The sequence below is a fragment of the Scatophagus argus genome, chromosome 13, assembly GCF_020382885.2.
Source record: "Scatophagus argus isolate fScaArg1 chromosome 13, fScaArg1.pri, whole genome shotgun sequence".
NCBI lineage: Eukaryota > Metazoa > Chordata > Actinopteri > Scatophagidae > Scatophagus > Scatophagus argus.
Window position 1 is genome coordinate 17,658,722 of NC_058505.1, and position 19,515 is coordinate 17,678,236.

General features: G+C 40.2%; 3 protein-coding genes across 6 annotated transcripts; all 3 read left to right on the forward strand.

Moving 5' to 3' along the window:
* The first annotated feature begins 118 nt into the window (after window positions 1-118).
* On the forward strand, window positions 119-3,537 carry LOC124068834 (ciliogenesis associated TTC17 interacting protein). Its single transcript, XM_046407313.1, has 9 exons — window positions 119-477; window positions 695-880; window positions 975-1,030; window positions 1,177-1,263; window positions 1,429-1,596; window positions 1,684-1,808; window positions 2,812-2,888; window positions 2,989-3,056; window positions 3,232-3,537. Exons 1-9 carry the CDS (start codon window positions 360-362, stop codon window positions 3,418-3,420), a joined length of 1,074 nt encoding a protein of 357 aa, XP_046263269.1. The 5' UTR covers window positions 119-359; the 3' UTR covers window positions 3,421-3,537.
* Window positions 3,538-3,864: 327 nt separating this feature from the next.
* On the forward strand, window positions 3,865-9,963 carry casp8 (caspase 8, apoptosis-related cysteine peptidase). Of its 3 annotated transcripts, none has more exons than XM_046407307.1 (12): window positions 3,865-4,043; window positions 4,782-4,938; window positions 5,416-5,591; window positions 5,677-5,782; window positions 6,840-6,969; window positions 7,058-7,113; window positions 7,198-7,261; window positions 7,438-7,502; window positions 7,613-7,724; window positions 7,898-8,025; window positions 8,658-9,046; window positions 9,554-9,963. In XM_046407307.1, the coding sequence occupies exons 2-12, from the start codon at window positions 4,831-4,833 to the stop codon at window positions 9,687-9,689; spliced, it is 1,470 nt and encodes a 489-aa protein (XP_046263263.1). In that variant the 5' UTR covers window positions 3,865-4,043; window positions 4,782-4,830; the 3' UTR covers window positions 9,690-9,963. The 3 variants fall into 3 exon arrangements, with proteins under 3 accessions (XP_046263263.1, XP_046263264.1, XP_046263265.1); XM_046407308.1 differs by having other exon boundaries at window positions 3,865-4,039; XM_046407309.1 differs by having other exon boundaries at window positions 3,865-4,038; window positions 4,777-4,938.
* Window positions 9,964-10,957: 994 nt separating this feature from the next.
* LOC124069361 (protein lifeguard 3-like) lies at window positions 10,958-19,471 on the forward strand. 2 transcript variants are annotated; one of them, XM_046408484.1, is made up of 12 exons: window positions 10,958-11,203; window positions 13,857-14,210; window positions 15,146-15,213; window positions 15,793-15,857; window positions 15,946-15,999; window positions 16,089-16,139; window positions 16,227-16,266; window positions 16,850-16,887; window positions 16,973-17,060; window positions 17,194-17,289; window positions 17,371-17,424; window positions 17,585-19,471. In XM_046408484.1, the coding sequence occupies exons 2-12, from the start codon at window positions 13,862-13,864 to the stop codon at window positions 17,732-17,734; spliced, it is 1,053 nt and encodes a 350-aa protein (XP_046264440.1). In that variant the 5' UTR covers window positions 10,958-11,203; window positions 13,857-13,861; the 3' UTR covers window positions 17,735-19,471. The 2 variants fall into 2 exon arrangements, with proteins under 2 accessions (XP_046264440.1, XP_046264442.1); XM_046408486.1 differs by lacking the exon at window positions 10,958-11,203 and adding an exon at window positions 11,785-11,898.
* The last annotated feature ends 44 nt before the right edge of the window (window positions 19,472-19,515 follow it).

Consider the following 19,515-nt stretch of genomic DNA (forward strand, 5'->3'; position numbering starts at 1 on the left):
AGTTCACCCAACACAGAAATCAGTGAGTAAGATTTATTTGCGTGCACTTGTGTTGTTGGGAAACGGTTCTTTCCAGATTTGTTCCATTGATTAAGTGATGCGCCCTCACACCCGTCTTTACGGCACTGCAGCGTCGTTTCCATGACAACACCAGATTCGTTCGTTTTAGTTTTTTTTACCGTGTCGGAAAAAAGAGGCTGTAGCTAGAAGTACTGTAAAGGACTGCTCGCCAGAACAATGATAACAATAACCTATTCGTCACAACAAAAGTCTGCCTCATAAACCTGGGCCATCTACGTAGACACGTACTTCACTACCGGGAGCCCGGGAGTACCTGCCATTAAGTAAAGGCGGCATTAATGATGGAAGCCCCTTTGGAAGACAAGACTCCTGCTGGTGCTTCAGCGGGGACTGAAGGACTCGACCGAGAGGTTTTGAAAGCCTCTGACGAAGCTATCACATTCATGTCCCGCACTGGTAAGTTCCCAGTGTATTTTCTGGGGTACCTTGAAATGTCTATGGAGACAGAAACTGCGCGCGCTTAGCACCACCTGGTTCTGGCACGTCTTGAGTTGTCTTAGACGCAGAACGGGCGAGGAGACGCTTTATTTCATGCGAGCATTGAACAGAAAACAGAATGAAACCTTACATTGTGGTTGATGTCCGAACTTAAGTCTCCCCCACTTCTCTTCAGAGCCTGCAGAGCTACAGAAATGTGTGTTTCCAGACTGTCTAGTGACGATGTCAGAGGGTGGCCGGGACCTGGGGAAGTTCACCGTAACGGTGGAGTTTACCCGAAGAGGCCAGCAGCCCTGTATGCTGCTGCATGCCCAGAGTCAGGGTGCCATTAATGACTCCCCCTGTGGAACAACAGTGACAGGTGAGGGAGAGGCAGGAGCTACACAGACAGGTTGATCTCCGTTGTTTTGTTCACACAGGTGTTTCAATATCTTCATATCCATTGTTCATTTAAGCCTATATAACCACAGACCTGGAGGTGTTGGAGGAAGATTACCATGAGTATGTCAAGGTGAGCTGTTTTAAGTTTTCCATACTGTCTTATTTTAATGTGGATCAACTGTTGGTACCCTGGCTCATTCCTTTCATTCTCAGGCCACATTTTTCAGTCTTTATTTTGCATTCCCTACCTTTAAACACATCTGAATCCCTTTTCAGCTCAAGGGCCACAGTTTGGACAAGAGGTGTCACATGGTACAGCGTGATGGGCAGATGGTGATCAATAAAGTAACCACTGTTGGAGAGGTGGGAGAAGAAACAGTAGTTTTCATTACATCATTTATTGACAATGTGGTTTTAGTTTTGCACAGTGTTTTACACCAGCATCCACAGAATTCCTGCTTGGAGATGTCAACAAAGCTGCTGCTGTGAAATTCCTGTCAGGTGCAATTCTTTTTTGTGTCTGTACAGGATGTGACAAAGGAGAGCATTTCTTATCCTATGTCAGTCCTAAGAGGGCTGGTAACAGAAGGTTCCCATCTGCTGCTAATGCGCCTCATCGCTCTTAGGAAGAAGGTGCCAGAACACACGATCTTCGTCTCCTTCAATCAGGGATTACACATTATTCATACTACTTTTGTAAGTAATTATGCCAGTATAACCGCTTGCTGTTCCAACACATTGTTTGAATAGTTGAACTCTGATTTTCTGTTTCTCTGTGGTCAGAGGGAGCTGGGTCTGAAGCAGCTTGAGGTTGGGGGTGAGACAGTGGACGTATTTGGGGTGGAGAGGATTGTTCACTCCGTGGAGGACAGCCCCAGTACATGGGAGTGCTACTTCCTGGCTGATGCGTAAGCTCAATGACTGTACCAAAGATTCTCTATAATAACAAAAGATGACCCATTACAAGCTGTGTCTCCTAAGTGGGTGTTTTTAGGTATTTTTAGCACTGTCACGTTACTAAGGGTTGTTGCTTGTCCAGGTCAAAACAATACAATACTAGATACAGCCAAAAATTCTGTGTTTGAGCCTTATTTTGCTTCTTGTTTTAGTGCAAAATTGTGTTTTTGAGGGAGTGACAGGTCACAGTTAATTTTCAGTCAGTTCAATACAATATAATTCTTTAAGTGTGTGCAGCTCCTTATGGGACCATACCAGTGTTTAGGGCTGTATGATTCAAACAGAATGAATGTTTTGGTAAATTTTAGTGTTGTTGTGTGGAAATACATGGAAATCTGCCATTAAAATCTGGCCTCTGGTAACAACTGCTTATGACTTGGAGGACTTAGAAAAAAAAGTATTTAAAATTGCTGTTAATACCACTATTAAAGCTCCAGTGTACAGGGTTTAGTGGTAAGTATGGTTCCAGACTGCAAGCAACCAAACACACCTTGTCTCACCGTCCCCTGAAAACGTGGAAGGCCCTCTCTAGAGCTAATTGTTGGTCTGTCCGTTCTGGACTACTGTAGAAACATGGTGGTGCTCCTGCTGCATTAGAAACCACCCTCTGTTGTGGAGCGCATCCAACCCTGATTTGCATCTGGGAAAATAGAAACCAAATGTCGCTAGATTTGTGATACTAGAGCTGTATATTGTATATCTGCAAAAATGTGAAGAAAAATTTATTGAATTGTATGTGGATTTTAGTGGTAAATGTAAATTGACTATTTGAGTGTGTATGAAAGACAGACAAGCTACTCAAGTCCATTTTATTTCTGTCTATGTATGTGCATATGTGAACTGTTGGGCCATCACTGAATGTTTTTTTCTTGTACTCTTTGGGGAAAAAACTGTTATGATAACAATTATTACCTGATAAATGCATTTTTTGACCAGTGTATGTTCTCTGATCAGGCATTTGGCCAGCAGAGTGCAGGTAGGATCACCGGTCACCATGAGACTTCTGCAGCTGCCATCCCAGCTAGAAAAAGGTAACCATTCCCACACACATAGAAACTGTTTCTCTTAGGAAGAGAAGACAATTAGTAGGTTGTTTTAATGTGTGTATGTGTGTGTGTGTTTGCCTGTTAGGTTTTGAAAAGATCCCTCTGGTTTGGGAAGAAGACATGCAGATGCACTCCAAATTCTTGGACAGAAAGGTAACCAATAATGTTTTCATATGATAAAGATGGATGGATTAATGGATTAATATCTGACTTTCTTAGTTTTCTTCACATTCACTGCACCTGAATAATACTGTTTCCTCACACAGATTTCAAATTAGCCATAAATCCTTTGAACAGAACCCAGCATATCTGTGTCTCTTTGGGACAGGAGGAGCTGAAGGCGGACCATGCCTCGTATCTGAGACGGCACCCAGAGATCCGTGCCCTCATATCTGACTTCTTGCAGTTCTTGCTGCTCAGGAAACCAGATGATGTCTTCCAGTTTGCCAGAGAGTATTTCCAAGCTTTCGCCTCCCACTATCCCCCAGAACCAAACCTGAAGCCCCCCTCACTTTAAAAGCACACATGCTCAAAGGAGCCTTTCAGCTTTCTGTCATTGTTAACAGTATAACTGCAGATGAAATTAAAAAAAGAAAAAAAATAGTGATCTGAATAAAGTGGTTTGTTTCAAATAGTGTTTGTAGGTTTATTTTGTTGCCCCGTCAGTCTTGTTTGGACAAAGCACCTACCATCTCTGAGAGATTGAATGTTTGTTACAGGAGGGAGAGAGTTTCTTCAAAATAAAAGCAGAAAATGTAAACAAGAAAAATATGCACATAGATTCTGCCCTCTGCAAACAGGTCACACTATTCAGTCGTGCAAACTGGTCTTAAACCAACCACTTGATATAGGCTTATCCAAAGTAAAAAATATTCAAATCCCTTTGCATCTTCACAAGTGGAGCTTTTACTTTGAAGGTGTTCAAAGCACAAACCCTATCCCTATAAACTTCCGTTTCCTCTCCAGAAAGTGAAACCAGAAAGTTGTGGGGTGGCTTTTTAAGTTTTCACAGGACATCTTTGGCTAAGGGAACGAGTGACGCCAAAAAATAAAAAACAAATAAAATTCACAACTACAACTTAAGTTGAGAATTTCTCGCTCTTTAAAGGGAAGACACATCTTTTCGCTTCTGCCAGGTAAGTTGTTATCGTTAAGACAGTAGTTAGCCTGTGCTCCTAGTTCCTGTACATTCGCGTTCTGTGAAGTGTGTGACATAACCTACATTTTAAGCAGTCGACTGTAATGTAATGTTAATCTTGAGGTGATTTGACGGTATGCTGCTGTCGTGTTGCCGCCGCCCTGGCTTGTCTAAACTTTTTGAAGTCAAATTTCCATTTAATGAAGTTTCGCCATCATCAGGTCCGTGTGTAGTAAAGTTTTTTATGACGCCATCTCACCAGTTACTGTGACTTTTAACACTAACTAAAAGACGGTGTTCATAGTGTCTTCCTAGTGGTGTAGGATTTCTGTAAAACAGTAATACGTGTCAGAAATACCTGACAAATATTAAGCAAGAAGAATGAAGGAAAAATGTGGAAATGGGGACTGATAGAATAAAACTATACCACACAAAATTTAAATTTCAATCAATAAATGATTATCTTATCTTGTTATCTTATGGGTTAAATTAATATTTAAATTATATTTAGCCACAAGTAAATTTTCTGGAAATATTTTTTTTTTTTATTGGACTTTATGATGTTTGTGGATTGGCATAATCGCTCTAGATGTATGTTATTTATTAATGTATGTACTTAGTTAAAGTTGTCAAGTCACTCCTTCAACACACGTAACATTTCACTTATTTTAGTGTCACCAGCAAATTCACACATGTCCTTTGTGCACCCTGTTTGTTCTTCTGCCACTCGCCACGCGTAGAGTCCAGTGAGCCGAGCACCAGGCCTGTGCTGGTGGGAGAGGGTCTGTGATGGACAGGCTAACGCTGTCCCGCATAGATGAGGAGCTGGACTCCTCTGAGGTGGCCGCTCTCTGCTTCTTGTGTCGTGATGTTGTCAACAGGAAACGCCTGGAGAAGGTGAGTTCCACATAAGCCATATTATTGCCTTTAGACCTATCTCAGTGTATGACTGAGGAAAGTAATTCTGACAGGGAACTCTGGACAGTTATTGTTTTCTGAAACTCAGAGTGTTGCCCTACAGATATCCCACATAATGACATTCAGTACATACATAACAGCAAACATAAAGCTTTACCAAAACAAAATTTATAATGTGCTTTATAGTGAAGAAATACTAAAGAAATAGAGGAAGTAAATAAAAAAAAGGGGGGGGGGTACATCATCAAAAGGCAAAGGTAGACAGAAACAGCTGATTAAGCAGCTGTTGAAATAGGTCTCAAAAAGGTAAAATGTTGTCAAACTTTCTGTGGAGGACATGTGTTTTATAGACAGAATTTCACTTCCATTGCTAACATTCTCAGCTGTTGCTGTTGCATTCTGGTATTCCTTTCTCTCAAAGGTTTGATTGTGTGTTTCTTGGTTGTTTTCATCCAGATCGAGGATGCAAAGGGGCTGTTTTTGAGACTAGAAGAAAAAGGTCTGCTGGAGAACCACTTGTTCCTTTCAGAGCTGCTCCGAACTATCCGTCGAGCAGATCTCCTCAACCTCCTGGAGACAGACAGCAGGCGACCAGAAGAAACCGATTCAAATCCCATGCTGTCAGATTACAGGTAGATGCAGAAAGAAAATACTGTAACTGGAAGAGATAACAATATGGCAGGATCACAATTCACTTTTTTCTGCTCTGTCTGTCAGGGTGCTGCTGTACCAGGTATATGAGGACCTCACTAAGGAGAATCTGAACAAGATGAAGTTCTTGTTAATCGACAAGCTGAACAGAAGACAAATTGAGGCTTGCAATGTGAGAACAAGTACAGTTGTACAAAACTGATTCCAAAAAAGTTGGGACAAATCAAAAACAGAATGCAGTCATTTTTAAACTGTAGTAATCTGTTTTCTGTAATCATGTGTTCCACAAAGCGGTGAACCTCACCTGTCTTTGTGGACGACTGAGCCTTTCAAGGACGCCCCATCCGCACCGAGTTATGATCCCTCCACCTGTTACCAATGAACCTGTTTACCTGTGGAATGTTCCAAACAGGTGTTTCTTGGGCAGACAGTAGAGCAGTAGCTCCTGCCCCGACTTGTTTGAAAACTGTTACTGGCAAAAAATTCAGAATAATCATGTATTTGCAAAAATCAGTGAAGTTGATGAGGTAAAACCGTTTTTCTTTTCAGTTGAGAATATTTCAGAAAGGATTAGTAAATTATGACATTCTGTTTTCTTTATGTTTTACACAACGTCCCAGCTTTTTGTTATCAAGGTTGTACAAGAACTGATGACATGTAGACTTCACTTTTTTACTTTTATTTCAGTTCTATTCACTGTGATTAGCAAACCAATTTTTTTTTATATTTTTCAATGGTATGCTAACCAAGCCAATACTTTACATGAACTTCAGATCCTTATAAGTGGAAAAAATGTAAGCCAGTCAGATGATGTAGCCACCCTTCTGTGGCCATTTTGAACACCCACAGCATTGGTCAACAATGGGTGGTATTTCTTAAAACACACCTTTCCTGTATTAAATTAAAAGTAATTTTTCTTTCTTTTTTTTTTTTGGCCAACTAGTCAGATGTTTACATAATTTGCTTTGCTATGTTAATTTGATGGCTAATTAGTTATATATATATATATATATATATATATATATATTTGTTTCATTTTGCTTTTATCTACCATTTCCAAACGTTCAATTAGTTAAATGAATACTTGTCTTCCCTAGGAGTTCTTACACAGCTGTGGGCAAATTGTACTGATAATTTTTCTGGACCTTTATCCCTGCATCAGTAGTGCTTTCTTGATTTTCAGTGCAGTTGCAAAGGATCCACATGCAAGTCTTCTCTGTTTATTACAGACAGCACTGGATGTATTTGTAGAAATGGAAAGGACTGGTTCTCTATCAAATACAAAACTTGATGTGCTACATGATCTACTACTGAAACTGGACCAACAGCTGGCATCAACTGTACAAGACTACAGGCGCAGTATGACACCCACACACACATACACATACATGCATATGTAAATGTTGTACTAATGGGAAATACATATAACGATTTCACTGTTTTTCAGGACTAACCCAAATGCCTCAACCTACACCACAACCTCACGTTAGCATGGATCACCAGGTTTGTGTTGATGTGTGTTTGTGTATACTTAATCCTATAATGAGACAGTTTACCGAGGACTTAGATACTGTTTTCTTCCAACAGAATATCAACAACACCCCTCAGCCGAAACATGCTTCTCTATCCGTATCTGAGAGTGAGCCAAGTGGTACGTCTCTCTTTTTCACTGTATTACTTGCTGACTCCCCATTTGTTTGAGCGCACACACCAATGGCTAAGTTAAAGCTTCAGTTGCGCCTGCTCCTCACTGCTGCAGATATTCATTTTCATGTTATTTTCACACACATACAAGCGATTTACTTTTCTGCTCTCATTGTTCTTCAGATGTAGGACAGAACGTTTACTCCGATGCAGAATCAGTCACCGTTATCTCCTCTCTTTATGATCAGGTACCCGCTGACACAAACACACACATTCCTCTCTCATTCATTCGTTCATCCATTCTTCAGAACATTAAGGTTTTTGAATTGTCTCTGTATATGTGCGTGTGCCCTTTTAGACAGAGTACTATGCCCTGAGTCATAACCCTCGTGGTATGTGTGTGGTCATTAACAATGAGAAGTTCCTGGGAAAAGAGCTGAAAAATAGAGCAGGAACCCAGCAGGATGAGTGTATGTATCCTTCTATTTGAACAACCATGCGATCTGAATTGTTAATGTATTAGTCACTTAGCACCAGTCATTTTTGAGGATGCTCAGAGTTGACGATTGTCATACATGATATGATGGAAAATCAAACAAATCTACTGGTGTCGTTCAGTTTGTCTCTCTTTTATATGACACAGGCGCACTGCGCAACCTGTTCACCCGCCTTGGCTTTACTATGGTGGTGCACAACAACTTGACTGCAGACGACATGCGACATGTACTAAGAGAGCTTGGCACACGGAATTTTCGGGATCACGATGCTTTGGTGAGCAGATTCTTACACCGTTAAAGTTGTAGCATCATCAGCGCCTCATGTTCCATAGACATGAAGCTACAGCCACCAGCCTGGCCAAGAATTAATCATGCACATAGCCCCAGTATAAAACCACAACTTGTCGTATTTACACTTGTATAAAGAACTGTCGTGGACACCTTTAAAGTGTAATGGTCCTAACCTAGCCCATCTTGTTGGAGTTGCAGTCCGCACCTATCAGACCTGCAGCAAACACTCGCTGTTGTTAGCTACAGTAGTGATGGATTCCTCTTCTCCTAATGGGGAAGAAAAGATTTTAGCAAAGACTTAACTGATTTTTTTTTTGTTTGTTTGTTTTAATTGGTAAATCCATCGATTTAGTTTTTGATGTATATCCGTCCATCCATATCATTTGATTATAAAGTTTTTTTACAAGTCTTTAATTTAACTTGATATCCTGCTGTAACATCATATTGACCCTACACATGTGACATCTTGTCTCTCCATCAAGAGAGCGAATGAGCAAATTTTCTTAAATCTATACCTCTCAAAACCCTCTCATGTTTTGAGCATCATTGGGAAGCATATCTAAAAGTTAAGCTGAGAGATAAAAGTTTTTTTTATGTATTTGCCTCTGTTCTCAGGTGGTATGCGTGCTTTCCCATGGAGAAAACGGATGTGTGTTTGGTACTGATGAGGAGCAGGTGTCCTTGCGAGAGCTGACTCAGCCCTTCACGAGCGGACGAGCTCCCACCTTGGTGGGGAAGCCCAAACTGTTCTTCATCCAAGCGTGTCAGGGAAGCGGTTACCAGAGGGGATCCATGCCGTACCCAAGTGCAAGTCAGGAGAAGGATGGCAATGGGAGTCGCCTGGAGGAAGATGCAGGTCGTGTGTATGCCGAGACAGTGCCTTCTGATGCTGACTTCCTGCTGGGCATGGCCACTGTGCCAGAGTACAAGTCATTTCGGAACACATCCACAGGCTCCATCTACATCCAGGAGCTGTGCATACAGCTGACAAAGGCAGCAGAAAGGTGAGCAACGCAGGTTTTAAGTTGATGCTTGCTGAGCTTTTTTGTCCACTAGCTACAGTTTAGACAGAGCTTTGGTCTATCACAGTCACTGTCGTTAAGGATGACCACTTACTGGCTCATCATAAAGTGGTTTTCTACATATTGTGGAATTTTTTCATTACTTAATGTCCGTGTATCATGTGTAAGAATGGAGCTGCGTGTATCATGCTGTTTGCCAGGTGATCAGTGAATGAGACTGTCTCACCACACACAGACATGTGTAGTAATGGGTGACACTTTAAAAACATACAGTGCTGGATTTATTTGTCTATTTATTTTAGGAAAACCCTGCATAGTATTCTCTGTAGTACTCTGTAGTACTCTCAGTCGTCACTGTAGGTCTGCATTTGGCGTATTCCAATGTATCTGCTGTGCTCGTGGGGGCCGTGATGTTGTCGTATTACAACATAACCACAATTTGAGCAACATGTTATAATTTGTAACATGTTTCCAATGTTTTCTGTGCAGCCCGGAGGAGGATGACATACTCAGCGTCCTGACACGTGTGAACAGGGAGGTCAGCAAAGGAGAATTTTTACGCTACAAACAAATGCCAGAGCCTAAATACACGCTCACTAAGAAGCTCGTCCTCAAATTTGTGTGAGCTGATGGGGACAGACTGCAGTGCTGGAAATGTGCCAAACTCCCTTGCTTACTTTGTGTATGACTGTGGTGTGTGTGTGTGTGTGTGTTTTAATCTCTATATCTGATACAGCTGGTTGGATGAATTACTTCAAGAAGTTGGTGTCTCTTAATCTTGAGGGCAAAACAACATCATGGGAAATAAAATGTTGGAGGAGCCACTTAGAGCAAATGTCCGTTTGAGTTGTTTACAATTGTTGTGGAAAAATAAATAAGACATAATTTGGGAAGTTTCATTTTTGTCTCAGTATTACAGATCACAGCAAAGCAGTTGCATTTAAACGAATAAGTTATGTGGTTGTAAATTATTTTACTCTGCCTGCACATTTTTAAATTGATTTAACCATGAAGTCAATGTATGGTGGATATGATTGTTCTCAGCATGATGTTATTTGATGATTTGTTTAAAATACAAATGATTGTTGTTTGGTGGTCATATGGAGTCAGAGAAGTAAGCAGTTCCAACATGTAAAGGTACTTTGTTACAGGTAACAGCTCTTTATTCTCTGTTTTAACCATGACATCATGATGTGAACATAATAGGAAAGTGTGCTAAGAAGAAAGGTCTATCAGACTTGACAGCTGATATGTAAAATTGACATGTAAACTATTTTAATGTCGAAATGTTGCGAGATAGTAATTGCTGCCATTGGATGAAAACTGTATTTGAACTCTTAAATTGAGGGGCAAAATGTATAATTGCACAAATTGGATACTGAAGTCAAGTATTTCTGAATTGTACATTACTTGAGCATATGTACTTAGCATGTAGTTGTAATCAATGTTGGAATGTAACTAAGTACATTTACCTGAGGTACATACACTTCACTTGAGTATCAGTATTTCCATTTTACTTGTACTCTGCTTCATTTATCTGACTGCTTACCAGTTACTTTGCAGATTTGCAAAGATGGATTATAATACAAATTATAAATCAACTAATATATCATGATGTCTGACTATGCATTTAATCACCTGGCTGTAAACTACGTCCACCTCCGCTTACACGTTAACGCATGACTGATTATAATGCAGTACCGTAACATCGCCTTCATTTTACTCAGTAACATGAGTGTTGAAATGCCTGTTGAAAATGAGTCAGCTGAACTCGTCAGGGCGCGCACACACACACACAAACAAGCCAGGCGTGTGTGTGTGTGTGTACGCCCTGTGTGTGTGAGAAAGAGAGGGAGAGAGAGACAGATTCCTCTGGCCTCCACCCTGCTCCACTTTTTTTTCCAGGAAATGTTCCTCACTGCTGCTTCACATCTGTGTGCTGCTGCTCAGCATAGCGTAGCACAGACCTGAGAACAGAACAACTTCACACCCCGTAAACAAGCCGAAGCCCTGCGGCGCTGACGAGTTTGTTGTAAACAAAGAGGGCGTGGCTGACAGCGGGAAGCCTTTCAGTTTCCCCGTTTAATTGCAGGGAATTAAAACGACCAGACGGTGTCTTACGTTAGCATCTCCTGCTTGGTAAGTAAAGCTAACTCCGAGACGTCTTTAACGCGTCTTTGGCCATACCTGCGATCTGTGTGAACCTCACATCAAGTAACTTTGTGTTTTGCGGTGGCTGAGCGATATTCATAGCAGCCAAGTTGTGTTTGTCTTGCAGGCTAACGTCTCACGCCTGAAAAGGCTTTTTGTGAGCTGGGGTGTAGTCTTCAGGGAAAGAGGGTGGAGTGGGTGCAGTCTGCGTGTTGCGGACATGTTAACACCAGTGACTTTAAGTTTATTTTAACCTTTTCTATTCGGGCTACAGAATGCTGTCTCTTAAACTTTGGTCAGGCGCTGTGGTTATGCGCATATTCTGTTGCGCACTCCTCTGAGCTCAGCTGTCTGTCGGTCTGATTGTGCTTACATTACTTTTACATGCTGTTCGTTAGTTTTTGTGTTGATTTGGCTGTTTATTTTTGACTGCGCTGCTCTTATCTTCAGCACAAGATAAAGTTACAGTGCTCTAATGAATAGACTTTATCCAGTGCAGACATTTCTAAGAGGCCTAAGAGGAGATGCACACGTGTAACCAATAACACTAATGATGTCTGATGTCTGTTTGCTAATGTCACCTCTAATTACCACAAAGGCTTTCTGTGGCGCAAACAGTGCCGACATAGCTGACCTCCAGGAAGGGACTGTGTGTAAATTATTGGAGTGACGTAGACTGAGCTGTAAGTTTCACTTAACAAACAAAAACACCCCTAACTTTGCTGTTACATTGCAATAATAAGAAAGAAAAAAGATTATCGAAGTCTTAAAGATCAGTGTTTTCACATTGGTTTTAAGTTGATGGTCAGTTTCAAGTAGATTGTTGTAAACTGCAGAATTACATAATTTGGAAAGAAGTCTGAAAAGTCATGATGACAAGGCCAAATTCAGGTTTTTAATAGTAACAGCAAACTCTCACTTATATAAAGGACACGTCAACTTGTGTGTTATTCAGTCAGAACCAACCTCAGATATTACCAAGTCAAAGCAAAAGCGCAGATGGAAATTGTATGCCTTGCCAAACTGGTTCTTGTAAGGTATTTCTTTTATTTTGTCCGCCACCCACGCGACATATGTTGCATTTCTTGGGTGCAGGGCCTTGCTGCTGCTGATATGCAAAGAGAAATTTGAGTAAGTGTAGTTCATGCAAGACTACACGGACACAAACAGACATGTTAGGGTGTTGTTAAAGGATGCACACTTTACAACACTGACTCAAAACAGATTCTACATGTTTAGAAGTTACTCCCTCTTCTTCAAACACACAGACAGCTTAAGCCCTTCGTCCTGCTGACTGAGTCACGGTGACCGAAGCCGTAATCAGCTCTGTGACTCGTTGTGGGACTGCTTGACTACAGATACTCTGAAGCAATTTTTCCACTTAGTGTTTTCTCTCCTGTTGCTTGGTGCTCGGGATGTGATGTAATGGCAGCGCGAGGTGGAGCCAGCTTTTGAATTCCTTTACTGTGCATATTCCCCTAAAAGCCCCAGTAAAAGAGCTCAGAGGACATTTGGAATTTTCTAAATAACTGAGCCAAAGGAACCTACTTAGGAACACAAATGAGTCTTTTTAATATGGTGGCTTAGTTTCAATTGTCTACAAATTGTTAAGACTGTAAATCCACTTTAGAAGAAATGTCTTTAAAATATACATTATTCTCAAGGTAAAAGCGGGTTAATTTAGGTGGTAAAGCGCTTGTATCCTGTAAAAATACTGCATTTCTTGTAATACTCGTTGTAGGGACATGGAATAGTTGGGCCATATGTGACAACATTGTGTGCATGTGTGTGTGTATGGTTTATTATTGGATATTTCCCTCAGAGATGTTTGTGGTGATTCCTGAGCCTGTTATGGGGGGGATTGTTTGTTTTCTTTTTTATTTTTGGGAACCATATTGATAAACCATACGTTCGCTGTAACCTTAGCCCAAATTTATTCTTTAGGTCAAGTATGATTATTACACGGGCCAAAAGTCAGGACATTTGGGACCTTATTAAATCTGATCTGTATGAGATTATAGATTTTTTTCACACAGGCACATAACATACTCAGAAAAGCTGGGTAAGAACCCCTTAAATGTTGCTGTTTCAGAGTTTTGACCAAGTGTAGTGCAAGACATATTACTGGATTACCGCATGTAGTGATGATGCTGTTGAACTGGATTGACATATCATTTCATCTCTGAACAAAATTTTGTTGTTACTTAAACCTGATTCACTTGTACTTTTTTGGTCGCCTGGTGGCAGCACAACAAGCTGTATACACAACATTAATACAACAAAATCATCTTGAACAGTTGATATGACTAACATTAGCTAGTAGTTTCCCTTTTACATATTGAGCCAATATGGAGAAACTTTAGCATTCATTAGCAGCCACATTTCTGGGTGAGTAATGCTCTGAAAAACTGAGGGAAGAGCTTACACATTTAATCCATTCTAAATAAAAACACATTGATTAGAGTAACCTGACAGGTCCACATATGTGCTGACATATACGAGTGAAAACCACTGACCATAGAAACGTTTGTTCTTATTGGTTGTTTCCTGCTGGTCACCCTCTCTTTTGTCTACTTTTTTAAATAGTGATAGTGATAAACACACGTGTCAACTGTATTTTCTCCAACTTCCCTCCTCACAGGTGAAATGTCCAGGTCAGACTACCCTCCTGGGTATGACGACTCCCGGGGCCCGCTGTATGCACCTCAGGGAGGGAATTATCCACCACCACCTGCGTATGGCTTCCCTGGTTACGGTGTTCCCCAGCCAAACCAGCCCTCTTCTCCTTACCCCCCTGGTCCAAATGCCCCCCCGTACCCAGGCCAGCCAGGGGGCTATCCTCCGGGCTTGTACCCTGGCCAACCAGTGGGCTATCCTCCTGGCTCGTACCCAGGACAGCCTCACCCTGCTGGTCCTCCAGGAGCTGGCTACCCCAACCCCCCACCCATGCCTCCTATTGTCCCACCTACAATACCATCAGATGTCCTGAGCTCTGGTAAGACAAGTGACTGCTAATCATATCAGTGTGTGTCTTCCAATTTAGTTAGCCCAAATATAAAGTATGTGAAGACTTCACTGTGCCACTTAAAGCCAAGCTTGAGAGGATGATGCATTTTGGTTTGAAAAAAGAAATCAGTGGCTTCTTAAACATGTTGGGGGGGAGTCAAGCAACATCCAACCAGCAGAGCTTGAAAAATGTCAAAATGTCACTGGTCGAGTGCTTACGTTATAGTTAAAGGTGAAAAGATTTTACTTAAATCCATCACAGTGCAAAAAAAAGTACATTCTGTGTTATTTAAAGAAAGTGAACATATTGAGAAACTATGCTTATTCACTTTCTCCCCTTGGGTCAAATGAAAAGATTATGAAGCTGCCTACCAGCACCTCTACAGTTCCCAAGATATTTCTTGTTTGTTTCATCTGTACCTATAAGACAGAGCTAAGGTAGCTGTTTCTAGCTAGCTTCTTGAGTGGTGGTGTCAGTCCTCTCATTTTATGCTTCACAAGAAGGCATAAGCATATTCAAGGAATCAAGGAACTTTATTGTCATACCAGCTCACATTCACATGTTTATGGTACGAAATTAGGACTCAGGTCCCGGGAGCAGTAAGTAGACTATAAGAATATAAAAATATAAAGTACGAGGTAAACAAAAAGTTGAATACAATAAAAATATAAGCTAAGTAAAAAATAGAATGTAAATAGAATATAAAACTAGACATTTAAATAAGCTAAACAATTAAATAAAGAAGCCGGTTTTAGCATATAGCAGCATAAATATGCATGTGCAAGTATGAGGTAGTCCAGAAAGTAGTCCTTAATATTGCACTTGTGGTATTGCACTTGTAGGGTAAAGTGTTTGCCTCTGACTCTTCATTGATTTGGCTGTCTGTGCTCAGTACTCGTATTTCTTTTCTACTGGCAACACAGATGATGAGTTTGCGGCGAGGGGCAGTGGTTGGGACAGTGTGAGCATTCGCCATGCCTTCATCAGAAAGGTAAAATACACTTATGACACAAACCATATGCGATTAGCCTCAGCTCGTGAGTCATTGGAGTCACAGAACAAAGCTGATGTTCTGAAAAGTTAAATCCATAAGCTTTAAAAAACCCCGGAGGTTGTCAGGTACATTTATCTATATATGTTGAAATTGTGTAATATTTTCCCACATAGCTAAGTGTTTAAATAATTATGTCCTGTTTTAGAAAGAAGACGTGAGATGCTGATTGGGACCCATGCTGGCATAGCATATAATAATAATAATAATAATAATAATAATAATAATAATAATAATAACTTCATTTATATAGCACCTTTCAAAACCATGTTTCCAAAGAGCTTACCAATCATTTAAAACAAAACCAACAAATATACATACAAATAGAAGGCAAGAAACAAAATGTAAATGGACAATTGCTGAGCAAGGTTGAAGATTTAAGATTAAAGAACAGCAAAGATTTGAGATTAAAGGTTAAAGAACAGCAAATTAAATAAAAAAAAAGATTGACAATAAAATGAACTGAACTTGTTGAGACTGCAGGGTGTAATGTCTCTTTTGTCTGTATGTGTTTTTCAGGTGTATTTGATTCTGGCGTCTCAGCTCCTCGTCACCACAGCCATTGTGGCCGTCTTCACGTTTGTGTGAGTTTACAAAGTGTGTGTTTTGCTTGGCTGCTTGTATTTATGTCTGTGTATATCAGGTTGTTGACTGTACTTCTGTTCCTCACAGCCAACCTGTCAGATTATTTGTAAGAAAAAACTCGGCTCTCTACTGGGCATCATAGTAAGTCTCACTCTGTGGTGACATCACTACCTTTAAAATAAGGTGTTTGTGATTTGAATCAAAGTGAAAGTTTGAACATTGTCTTTCAGTGCTGTGTATATCGTCACCCACCTTGTGCTGGTCTGCTGTAAGGGCCCGCGGTGAGTGAGATTGCCCACTTTTGTCTTACTGATTTTTAGACCTGGAATATTTACAGAAATGCATTTAATACTCCACTCTCTTTGCAGGAGGAGGTTCCCCTGGAACGTCATTCTGCTGTTCATCTTTGTAAGTCAGATAACATGTGGTTAATTTTTTGAGTCAGAAAATCGAGACACATGGTTGTGGTTTCCTGGTGCGAATCGAGCATATTCTTAGATTAAAATAATGAAGCTTTGTCAAGGTTTGACTTTGAAACTAAACTGTGAGTCGCCACACTTAACTCAGACTGTGTTTGCATAGACCTTTGATATGTTGTTTCTGTATCTGTGTTTTATCAGCTCTGTGCGCAAAGTTGCTCTATGTATTACTTCATGGAGCAGTTTTGTTCCTTGAAAGCTGCAGTCCAGTTCTTTTAGTTGTTTTTTTCCCCTCTTTTAACTATTTAAGTCCACATTACATTAAAGTGTGGTGAAATGTTAATCACACAATTATGAATTTGGCATTTGAATATATGTTAATACATTACAGTAATATATCATAATTGTATGATTTATCTATCTTTTTTCCTGCATATTTTTCTTGGAATCTTGTAATCACAGATGTTTAGCTCATTTACTGGATTATCATTATTTCCTCAAATGTTGTAATGTAACTGCATTTTTCGAGATGCGAATAAAATGTTTTTACATTTTTTTTAAAACTTTTACAGACCCTGGCTTTGTCCTACATGACTGGATCCATTTCCAGGTAAAACAAATTTGTGTAATGCATATATAGTTTACAAACATCCAGTCGCTCAGAATTAACTGTGTGTTGCCCTGTGTGTTTTTAGTTACTACGACACAAAAGCAGTGTTTCTCGCTATGGGGATCACCGCAGTTGTCTGCATCACTGTCACAGTTTTCTGCTTCCAGACAAAGGTAGGGTGTGTGTGTGTGTGTGTGTGTGTGTGGGTGTGTGCATGTGCATGCGAGTGCACAGCTCCAAGTGGCCGCTGTGTATTTGTGCGGCCACACGTCCATTAACAAGGCTGTTGGTGGTTTTTCATTCTAGGTGGACTTCACCAAGTGCCGCGGCCTGTTCTGCGTTCTTGGGATAGTAGTTTTTGTGACTGGCATCATTACCACCATTGTGCTGTCCTTCAACTATGTGAGTTAAGGTTGATGTGAACCAAACGGCACACCTTTTTTTTCAACTTTCCATCGTTGTAATGGCTGCTTGTTGTTGCAGATTCCGTGGCTACACATGCTTTATGCAGCTTTTGGAGCCATAGCTTTCACTATGGTGAGTATTTTATATAAGTGCTGCACAGTTTCAGTTTGAATGGTGGCTTTGCACTGTTTTTTTTTTTTCTTACAGTTGCCCTTGTGTTATTACTTTATGTATTACCCATATACAAAACACGATGCAGTGTTATTCTGAATTTTTCTTGTATGTCCTGTAGTTCTTGGCGTACCACACACAGCTTCTGATAGGAAACAGGAAGTACTCGATCGGTCCAGAGGAGTATGTGTTCGCAGCGCTCTCCATCTATGTTGACATCATCCAGATCTTCCTTTTCCTGCTGCAAATTATTGGCGCTTCGACCAAATAAGGGCGAACTATCAACTTTTGGTTGGTTTTATGGGGTGCAAACCATAATGTGCTTAAAACTTGCTTTATTTTCTGTCAGAATCAGAGTATTTATAAACTCAAGATGCACTCCAAAGAAGGGCTGAATTTGAGATGAGTGTAGGTTAATCCTATGCATAAAAAAGCACTTTTTCTTTTGTCTATACCTGCATTTATCAACTTACATGTGGTTAAAAAAAATATCAATACTACAGTATAAACAGCGCAAATATCTATGGACACTGGAGCTGAGACACATATTCACTCTTGCCGGACTTGAGGCAGACAGTGTCCAAACATTTTTGTCTGCATGAAGATGTATTGCTATACGTGAACTCGGCCTTTCAATATCGAGTTAACCATATGGGAAGCCATTTTTATTCTAATGTTCAGACTCTAATATTCCCACACAAAGAGCCACCTCTCTAGTTGGCTTTGAAGTGCACAGGGGGTTGGCAGTACATGTGTCATGATTTATGAATGAATGACTCATTTATAGGCTACTACGCTCAATTTTTCAAACATTAGGCATTTCTTGTTAATATTTGAAGCACTTAAAGGAATAGTTCCTCATTTTGGAAAATATGGTTCTTTGCTTGCTTGTTGAGAGTTAAATGAAAGGATCAGTACCACTCTCATGTCTTTCAGATAAATGTAAAACCACAGCTTGGATTGATTAGAAGATTAGAAACAGGAAAAAGCTAGGCTGGCTGTGAGAGAAGGTGAATCATCTACCTCCGGGCACCTCTAAAATTCACAGTTTAACATATTACATGGTGTTTGTTTACCCATAAAAAAATGGTTTCCAGCATCAGGTTGTGACAGACTGTTTCCTCTTTTTTTTCCAGCTTTAATGCTAAGCTAAATTGCCTGTTTGCTGTAATTTCACATGTAATGTACAGACACGTCACCTTATCTAACTCTCAGCAAGAAAGTGAATCAGCCCCTCAAAATATTCCTGCCATTATTATGCATGTTAAAAGACAAAACGGGTTAATGGTGCATAACAAAAGCTTGTTAATTGAGCTCTTTAGTATTTATGTGCCTAAAATTACATGTGAAAGTTACATGATGTGTGATTATCATTTGGTATTGATTGATTGTAAAGATAATAGTGCAGATACTCAAAACATACACTTAGTAGTGTCAACAGTACTGGCTGTTTGGGTGGTGATCACTCACCCCTGAACTCAAGCTCGGTACACCTAAAGACAGCCTCAGATCTGCTGTCACGGGTTTGTACTATCAAGTGCCTTCACAATGACAATGTTTCTAAGAGTAGATTTATTCTAACTTTCAGAAGTACATGTACAGTACTCCATAAGCTTTTATAGTATTGGTACATATGTGCCTGTTTATATATATACTTGTGTTACAGTCAGATGTGGGTCAGACAGCTGGGTGGGTTTGTCCATACAGGACAACACAATCAGGGTGCTGTAAAATTGTTCAAACATTCCTGAAAATCGGTGTGTTCTAGCTAATGTGGGACTTTGTTGAGATGATCAACCCCACCCACACATCCTCCACACGTGTTCATGTTCAATGTTAATGAGACACCCTGCCAAAGTTAGACTCAGCCCTCGACTCTAAACAACTGAGGCAAACATTTTGAATATCTAGTATAGAGTCTGTATTTGTCAGGGTTTGTAAATACACATATCAATGATGAGGAAAGTCTGTCTGTCTTTTCATATCAAATAAAGACTTGTATTTGTGAGTTTTGATGTGGTTTATATGCAATTAGTGATGATTCATGTTCAC